Genomic DNA, 8,591 nt, shown 5'->3' on the forward strand with positions numbered 1-8,591 from the left:
ATTTTGAGAGTTGAGCAGCTGCAAAGGCTCTGTCTGTTTTCTATTTTGATCATTCTGTTTCTCGAGATGACCACATCTTTCAGAGGAAGTGAGTCAAAGCCACTCTGTCTTGCTTTTCCAGCTGAGCATGTTCAGCTTCAATGAAGTAATGAATGAACTTGGCTGCACCACCCCCAAGCCTACAACAGCAAACAGAGGGGTCTCGGCCAATCAGCAGGCACTCAAGGTTTTCAAGTTGAGTTCAAACAGGTCCAAGGGAGACCAATCAGCGCGCGCGGCTCCGCCCCAGACGCCGGGCCGTGGCCAATCATGAACCAGGACGAGCCAAAACACAGCGTCCGCCCAATGCCGGGGAGCCCCACGGAGCCGACGTCCGCCAATGGGCGCGGCCAGGCAGAAAGAGAAACAGTGCGGGCCCGCAGGCCGCAGGATTCGAATCGAACGTCTGCCAGGGAGCCGGGCGCCGGCCGAGCGGCGCGGGCCAATCAGCGGCGGCGGCTCGCGGCCCCCGAACGTTGGGACACACGGCCCCGCCCCGCACTGTTGTTTGTGGTGTCGGCCGGCCGCGCGAGCCGGACCACAACACTCGCCCGGCGGGCGGCGGGGCGGGCGAGGGTCCGGAGGCCGTGGGCGGCGGCGAGCGCGAGCGGAGGGCAGCCGGCCTCCCGCGGCCGCCGAGCCCGGGAGGGGGCGCCGGCCGGAGCCATGTCGGTGAACATGGATGAGTTGCGGCATCAGGTCATGATCAACCAGTTCGTGCTGGCCGCAGGCTGCGCGGCCGACCAGGCGAAGCAGCTGCTGCAGGCGGCCCACTGGCAGTTCGAGGTGCGTGCGGGCCGAGCTAGCGAGTGCTCCCGGCCGGCCCCGCTCCCCGGCCGCCGGCACTGGGGCAGGGGCGCAGGCCGGGGCGCCCGGCCGCGCGCCACGGAGGGGGGTGGGGGGAGGGAAGCTCTATTTATATCGCCCCGTCAGGCGCTCAGCGACTTCATGGTCTCGCGTGGGGCGCAGGGCCCTGCCGCCCTGTACCTCCGCGCGCGGCCCGGGGACGCCCCCTCGAGCGACGCGGGCCGGCCGGCCGAGGTGTCGGGCCCGGCGGCCCGAGCGCGGCGCCGCGGACACTGCGGATGAGCCCGGCCGGTGGGGCAGGGCCGGCCGGTGGGCTTCCTGCCCCGTCTCCGTTAACCGCCGCCCTGCCGCTATGTTTGTCCGCAGACCGCCCTGAGCACGTTTTTCCAAGAAACCAACATTCCCAACAGTCACCACCACCACCAGATGGTAAGTGTGGCCGGGCTCCGGCAGGAGGGCCGGCGAGCTGGAGGGCCGGCTTCGCCGCGGCCGCAGCCCACCCGGCCGGCCGAGGGCGCGGGCCAGGGGCCGCTGTCAGGCGCCGACGGTGACAGCCATGTTGCCGGGGAGCGCCGAGCCGCGATGTAAACAAAGAGCCAAAATGTCTTCCAGGAAAGAGCGGCTCCCAGGGTCGGCTGGCTCGCCCAACTTTGCGGTCAGGCCTCCTGGGCTGCTGTAGCTCGACCTGAGGCCTTGTGCTCGGCGCTCCCCCTGTGCCAGGGGCTAGGAGGGCGGCGAGGGTGGCCGGCGGAGTAGCCGGCTGGCAGGGAGTGGGGAGGGGGGCTCGGACGACAACTAGACGTCGGGGGAACCCGGGCCGAGTGAAGGGCCCCGAGGGGGCTGAGACCTGGAATGTCTGTCTGTCTGGAGCCCCCCTCTTGCTGTTGGAGTGGCAGCCCCCCATCCAGACAACCCAGCTGTGCAGAGAACAGGAAAGGGATAAATCCACCCTGGACTGAGAGCTGGGCTTTACCCAGAGAGTTATGTCCACTCTTTCCTATTCGTGGAAAAAGACCTACCCTGAGCGTGGAAGACTTACAGATTTTTGACAAGATAAGCCAAGAATGCGTTTAATCTCAGTAGGTGAAGATACGTAAAACACAGGAAACTGAAGTGGTTCAGGCCTGGATTTGCTTTCTTCTCTTTTCCAAGCTGGCCCCAGGCCTGGGCCTTTGCCCTCCTGCCCTGCTTTCCACAGGCATAGGACATCCCTTTCACTTTAGAGGATTGAATGCCTTCTCTACCTCTCTAGTTACCTATTAGCCCTGCTGGTGGGGGGAGGGCCCCAAGATAGGGATTGTAAAACATGATTCCCCAGGAGATCTGTTATGGCTTCTGGAGTACATTTTTGGCATCTTGGTGTCCTTGCCCGTGGCTCCCTTCTCAGAGCCGCTGCCTTGCCTGGAGGAGCTGCAAATGGTTCCTCTGCTGTGTCTTGTCTTTGGTGCTCTGTATTCATCTAGTTGCAAAGGACACGTAGAGAGGGGTCTGTTTTGACCCTTTTAACCAGTTTTTCTCTTGGAATAGCCCATGCTGTTTGTATAAATCAAAAAACAAAACTGCATCGGAATATGATGAGAATTATGCTGGCTGCAGGGCTGTGGCAGTTGAGGCTGGGCTCTTGGTAAACCCAAGAGGGGTTCATCTCCAGGGGACCCTCCCCTGTACCGGACCATGGGAAGCTCCGGTGTGAGCCTGGAGCTTGCCTCCATCTTGCCTCCGTCTCCTCCCAAAGGGGCCTTGAGGTTTGCTCCACCAACTGTGGTCGTTTCAAAAGGCCCAGGCTTCCAGCACAGCCACTCTGTGCTGCCCTGAACAGAGGGGCTCACCCCAGGGAGCTGGGACTGATGGTCCTTTTAGGTTCTGTTGCTCCTTCCCTGCACATCCTGAGGGACTGTAATCTTTTTGAAGCTTCCCTCAAGGGCTGTGGCTGGTTTTCTAACAGACATTATGATCAGCGTGTGTATCCATGAGTGCTCCTAACCAAGCACCGCACAGAACGCCATCCCTGCCCTCAAGGAGTTGGTAATTTTTTTTAGAGATAATAAATCAAAGGAAAATGTTAGATAAAAATACCAGAAGTGACCCAGACCAAGAGTTACTGATAAATGGTTGTCCCATAGACGACTGTACATACACAGTCGGAGGCATCTTCCTAGATCAGGGAGGGCTCCTGGGTTAGATCGGGAAGGGCCGGGAAGAGGGGAAAGACCCTGTGGTTGCGAAGCAGTAGGACATTAGCAGGGTGCAGTGGGTGCTGGGTATGCTGGAGAGCTGGGAAGCTCCATCCGTAGCTGTTAGAAGCAGAGCTGGAGGGACTTTTCCAGGACCTGGTCCAAACCCCTGGTTTTATAGAAGTAGAGAGAAACTCCAGAGAGGTTAAGGGACTTGCCCGAGCTCACACAGGCAGGTGGGCACAGGCCTGCTCCTGGTCCAGGCCGCCGTCGCTGTCGGGGGCGGGGCGGCTGCTGAGGAGACAGGCTCCACTGGCTCGGGGAACTGGGGAAGTCGGTCACGATGCTGTGATGCAATTGGCCTGTCCCCCCCACCCCCCATTCATTGTTTCCTGCTGCCGAGAAGTCAGCCCTGGGGGCGGGGGGGGGGGGGGGGCGCGGCGGGGAAGAGTGAAGGGAGGAGGGAAATGGTCTGGGCGGGGCCAGGCCTGCCCCGGGTCCTGTGGCCTCCCTGGAGAGGACGCTGGTTGGAGCGCCCCAGCTGCCGATGTGGAGCCGGCCCAGTTAATCAGAGGGGGTTTGCCCCCCTCCCGTGGGCCTGTCCTCCTCCTGGGCTGGGGTTTAATTGCAGAGCTGTGGAAGCTCCCGGCAAAGAGCCCTGGGAGCAAGGTGAGGAGCCCTAGAATCTTGCTCCCTGAGCCCTGTGCCTGGAGGAGGGGCCGGTGTTGCTAAAATTAGGAGAAATTCAAAGAAGGGCTCCCGTGGCTTCCTGGGAGAGGGAGAAGCTGCTGCGGGGTCAGAACTGGCTTTGGGCAGGCCTTGTTCTCTGCCTCCTCTTCCCTGCACCCTGGTGAAGTGCTCGGGGGGTGGCACCCCCATGCCCCCCACGCCACAGGCCTGGGAGGCCTGCGGTCCCCGCTGTTTGCAGGGAGGCTGCCAGTTACCGCCCACCAGCCCACCCCTGCCCTTCCTGGCTGGGGTCCCTGCTCAGGGTAGTGGCAGAAGACAGCAGATGCTGGGATGTTGGCAGCTGCCCTCACAAAGCGGGCTAAGCGGACCGAGACACTGGCAGCATCTGGCCAAGGGCAGCCTGCCGGGAGACGCCGGTTTTTGTCCTCGGGGAGCCCAGGCATGAAGTTGCACTTGACTCTTAAGTGCAGAGTGGGGCTGGGTAGAGGTTAAGAGCTTGGGCCTGCAGACCTGGGAGCCCCGGGATTCCGGCTTCTCAACTTGTGCCCTGCAGCGGTGTGGTTTTGGTCTAGTGACTTGAGCTCTGGGCCTCAGTTTCCTCATCTGTAACCGAGAGGATAATCAGAATGACCTAGCACCCTCGTGAGAAGTGAGAGAACGCAGGCTGAGGCCCCGAGGCCCGCTGGCTGGTGCTGTGGATGTGGAACGGACCCAAGCACCAAGCAAGTGCAGCCTCCCCGGGGTTGGCATAGGAGGGAGATCCTGGATCTGGCCGCCTTCTCTTGGCTAACAGCCTCAGAACGTCTGAGGGCGGGTTATTGAGGAGCCAGCTGGTTTCTCACCCAGGGTGAGGCGCTCAGCAGCGGTGTCCTGGGCTGCCTCCCTTGTCCTGGCTTTAATCTGACACCCTAGCTTATGCCGGAATTAACCATCTACTTCTGACACTCAGAGCGTCATTCCCAAGCATCAGGAAACACTCTTTGGTTTTGACAAAAATTGTAGGAGTCCGCCCCCGGTTTTCTGTTTTTATTGGCTCAGGGTGCAAGGGGTGCTTTTGTCCTGCTGAAACCGCTTATGGACTGAAAAACGGGGAGGAAGGAGGGCCCGGTGTGGGTGAGCCCCGTGGGAAGGCTCTGTAGGCCCGCGGACAGTGGCCTGGGATCGGGGCTGCAGGCAGCCCTCGCAACCCGTGTTCTCTCCCAGCAGATGTGCACCCCGAGCAACACGCCTGCCACACCGCCCAACTTCCCCGACGCGCTGGCCATGTTCTCCAAGCTTCGCGCCTCCGAGGGCCTGCAGAACAGCAATAGCCCCATGACCGCAGTGGCCTGCTCCCCCCCAGCAAACTTCAGCCCCTTCTGGGCCTCGTCCCCGCCCAGCCACCAGGCCGCCTGGATCCCACCCTCCTCCCCCACGGCCCACAGCTTCCACCATCTCCACCACCCGCAGCCCACGTGGCCGCCCGGAGCACAGCAGGGGGGCACCCAGCAGAAAGCCGTGGCTGCGATGGATGGCCAGAGATGAGACTGGATGCCGCCGGGCGCTGGGCTGGAGCTGGGGGGCAGTCCGGGGTCGTGGGGACACAGGAGGGCCGGGGCGGGGTGGGGAGCTGGGGCGGGCGGGGTTTCCTGAAGATCGCACTGGAAGATTTTATAAGAGAATTTTTGTGGGTGGAGGGGACAGTAAACTTCCTGAGCCACTTGGGTCCTTCAGGAGTTTTCTCTTCAGGCAAGTTTTTTTTCTCTTTTTAATATATAACTATAATATATATATGAATATATAAAAGTAACTAATGTATGTGAGAATGGGGCTGGCTGACGGGGTGTTGGGTCAGCGGGGAAGGGCCAGAGAAGCCTCCCCTTGGGCCCGCACCCCGTCCTCCACCCCGGTCCCGGGCGCAGGTGCTTGGAAGCCAGGGGGCGTGATCCTGCAGTCACGAGGTGTCTGCCGGCTGCCTCCTCTCAAAGGTCATACTTTCTGGAATCAGGAGAAGGACCACCACCTCTCCACTCCACGTGATGGCGGCAGGGGGGGCTCCCAGGGGTGCCGGGTGGCTGAAGGTGTGGGCCCTCTTCGCCGTCGTGAGGCTCTCCCCAGCCCCGGTCAGTGGCTGTCCGGCTCTTGTCGCCTCTCCCGGTGCCACCCGTGTCTCCATCTAGGTGTGCAGGGCCTGTGCGGGACTTTAAGAGCCAGCTGGGGTCAGAGGCCCAGGCTCCGCCAGTGGGCTTAACCCCGTAGCCGCCCTGCCTCTTCCACCGTGCCCGGCCGCGGACAACAGAGTGGAGAGCTTGCCTTTGGATTTAGTTCCCAAATCAATCATCTCACCAGGGTGAAATTTTAATTTAAAACTTAAAAGAGACTTTTCTAACTTGCCTGGTTTGCGGTGCCTTTCTTTACCTTGGTGTGGAGAGCGTGCTCCTTGGGCAGAGGGGTGGTGAGGCGCTCGGCTGTGCTGCAGCTGGGCGACCAGCTCCATTGCCGTGTGGCGGGTCTGGATGCTCTGACAAGGGGCATCCCGGCCAGGGGGCCGATGTGACAGGCTGGATCCGGTTGGGCGTGGGGAGGAGAGGAAGGACGGGTCCTGGCTCGGTCACGGTAACCCTCTCCCCTTGGCTCTCGCCACCGTGCAGGCCGCCGCAGGCTAGGCCTCAGCCCTGGAGCCCGTCTTTGCCTGCAGTGGGGGAGCTGCCTCCCCGCCTGGGGGCCCAATGGCAGCCCCACGCTTCTGCCTGCTCCCCCAGGCACTTCCCGCTGAGCGTGTCTCTGCTGTCCCTGCCCTCAGCCTCCTTTGGGGTAACCTGTCCCCATGCGCATGTTGTGTGGCCCTGTCCCAAAGGTCATCCGAGGCTATCAGGGAGCCACAGAGACTGGGTGGGTCCCCAGGAGGACTGGCTTCCTTTCCCTTCCCACCTTCGCTCGGCCTTCAGGCGCTGGAACGGAAGCAGCGGTGATGGCAGTTGGGCTCTTCTCAGACCCTCCAGCGCAGGTGGCCAGGTGCGTGAGGAGCTTGTCCGCCCGCATGGAGGAGTGGGTGGCTGGCCCCAGGGTTGGGATTCCTCCTGGGCCCCCTGCCCCCCCCCCAAAATAAAACCCCTTTAACATGTGTGAGTGGGCTCGTTCCCTCCCTCTCTCAGCAGCCCGGGCACTGCTGTGGATCAGGGCTGCGGGGTCTGGCGGTTCAGGCCCAGCGTGCAGTGACACTTGGGAAGGGCCCCACCTGGCAAGCCAGCCCGTGCTGCTCCTGGGCCTCGTGTTTCTTCACAAGGTCACCTGTGGGGCAGCCCCTGCAGGAGTGGAGCAGAACCGGGGACGCAGCTGCCCTTGGTCCCTCTGCATGTGATCATGTACTTTGAAGCAGGGTTTGTCGTTTCAGTTTTGTTTCCTGCTTGGAAACCTGTGAGACTCCTCCCACCCGCACCCCTCACTCTGCCCTCCCGTGCTTTCCCAGGCTGGAAGGGGAAGGCCCCTCGTGGGCACGTGGGCGGTCAGTGCTGGGCGGCCTGGGTGAGGGTAGGCAGGCGGGCCCAGGTGCGGGGAGGCAGGGGTGGCCTGGGCTGCTTGGGGAATGTCACTCCTCATCCTTCCGGGGGCATCGGGCGCTCCTCCCTGCCAAGCTGGTGAGTTTGGATTCTAGGCCAGGGACACTGAGCCAGTGACCTGACATTTCTCAGGCAGGAGCAGAGGAGGCCTGGCCTGGCCCTGCCGCCCCCTTGCAGAGAAAAGGGTGCGGGGGTGTGGGTGGTGCCGACTGGGACCCCAGGGTTCAACAGTGAACGGGATCTCAGCAGATGGGGAGAGATGGGGGATGCCCCTTCCCGCAGGGAGCGCCTGCCCCACCCATGACACCCCCAGCCAACCCCACCCTCCTGTGCCCACAGGGGGACGAGGGAGAAACCCTTTTCTCGGTTACTTCCTGCTACACTTTCCTGTGTGACTCTGTCATCCCTCACCTCACACCCTGAAGCAGCCCTCTTACCCCAGACATCCCTTTCCCATGTCAGAGGGGACTGGGGGTGGCGGGGGGAGGGGGGGAAGCCCACCTTGGAGGAGGGAGCTGCTGAGAACAGATCTGAAGGCAGAAAACTGCTTGCGTGACTGCAGAGGCCTCCGTCCGGGCGCGGGGCAGCTCTCCCTTGTCCCTGGGGCTTTGACTGGGGATGGGCTTGTCCCTTACAGTTGACTCGGGGGACAGCAGTGAGCCCTCTTGCCTGTTTGGGATGACACTGGAGCAGGACAAGGGCCAGGCCTCAAGACCCCTTGGCAAATGCCAGGCACACTTCTGCTCTATCTTCCTGGGGAGGGGAGGGGAACAGGGACACGACCTAGCCCTGGCGGCCCCTGGGTCTGCGCCCCTCCTGCGTCTGCAGCAGCCACTCAAGGGTAAGCCACAGAGGACAGCAAACAGGAACCTTCCCAGGTGCTGGTGGCACCGCTCCCCCCCAGGATGTGCCAGGAGCCTCCCTGCCAGCAGCAGGAGGGCTGCCACCCTTACCTTTGCTCCAAGATACACAAGGTACAGCTCGAGCACAGACATGAAGCATCCCAACCTCACCAGAGTGCCCTGGCCAGCCTCCCCAGATGGAAGGCAGTGCCAGTGCCAGAGAAGGCCACAGCACCGGGTCCAGCCGGGGTCAGGAGAGGGCAGACCGCTTGCAGGCCCGCCGGTCCCCGGAGCCTGGGGTCTGGCCTGTGCTGTCTCTTCCTGGCCCTGGGTGCAACTCGCAGCCCTCTCGAAGCCCTGGCACCCTCAGAGAACAGCTCAACCTGTTTGGGGGCCATGGCCTAATGGGCAGGTTGCAAGAGGTGTGCCACCTGACCTGCAGCGGCCCCTCCCTCTCACTCCACCTTCCTGAGCCAGGACCAGAGAAGCTGCATGGCCCC

The 8,591-nt window shown here is 62.3% G+C and overlaps 2 protein-coding genes across 3 annotated transcripts; one reads left to right on the forward strand and one right to left on the reverse strand.

Annotated features, from left to right (window-relative positions):
• The first annotated feature begins 423 nt into the window (after nt 1–423).
• Nucleotides 424–6,078, forward strand: UBALD2 (UBA like domain containing 2). Of its 2 annotated transcripts, none has more exons than XM_059906391.1 (3): nt 424–825; nt 1,213–1,275; nt 4,914–6,078. In XM_059906391.1, the coding sequence occupies exons 1-3, from the start codon at nt 706–708 to the stop codon at nt 5,232–5,234; spliced, it is 504 nt and encodes a 167-aa protein (XP_059762374.1). In that variant the 5' UTR covers nt 424–705; the 3' UTR covers nt 5,235–6,078. The 2 variants fall into 2 exon arrangements, with proteins under 2 accessions (XP_059762374.1, XP_059762375.1); XM_059906392.1 differs by having other exon boundaries at nt 433–825; nt 4,917–6,078.
• On the reverse strand, nt 4,722–8,590 carry LOC132354518 (uncharacterized). Its single transcript, XM_059906390.1, has 5 exons — nt 7,751–8,590; nt 6,928–6,994; nt 6,621–6,778; nt 6,108–6,250; nt 4,722–5,890 (listed from the first exon to the last, which is right to left on the reverse strand). Exons 1-5 carry the CDS (start codon nt 8,242–8,244, stop codon nt 5,814–5,816), a joined length of 939 nt encoding a protein of 312 aa, XP_059762373.1. The 5' UTR covers nt 8,245–8,590; the 3' UTR covers nt 4,722–5,813.
• Nucleotide 8,591: the final 1 nt, after the last annotated feature.

The sequence above is a fragment of the Balaenoptera ricei genome, chromosome 20 (genome assembly GCF_028023285.1).
Source record: "Balaenoptera ricei isolate mBalRic1 chromosome 20, mBalRic1.hap2, whole genome shotgun sequence".
Classification (NCBI taxonomy): Eukaryota; Metazoa; Chordata; class Mammalia; order Artiodactyla; family Balaenopteridae; genus Balaenoptera; species Balaenoptera ricei.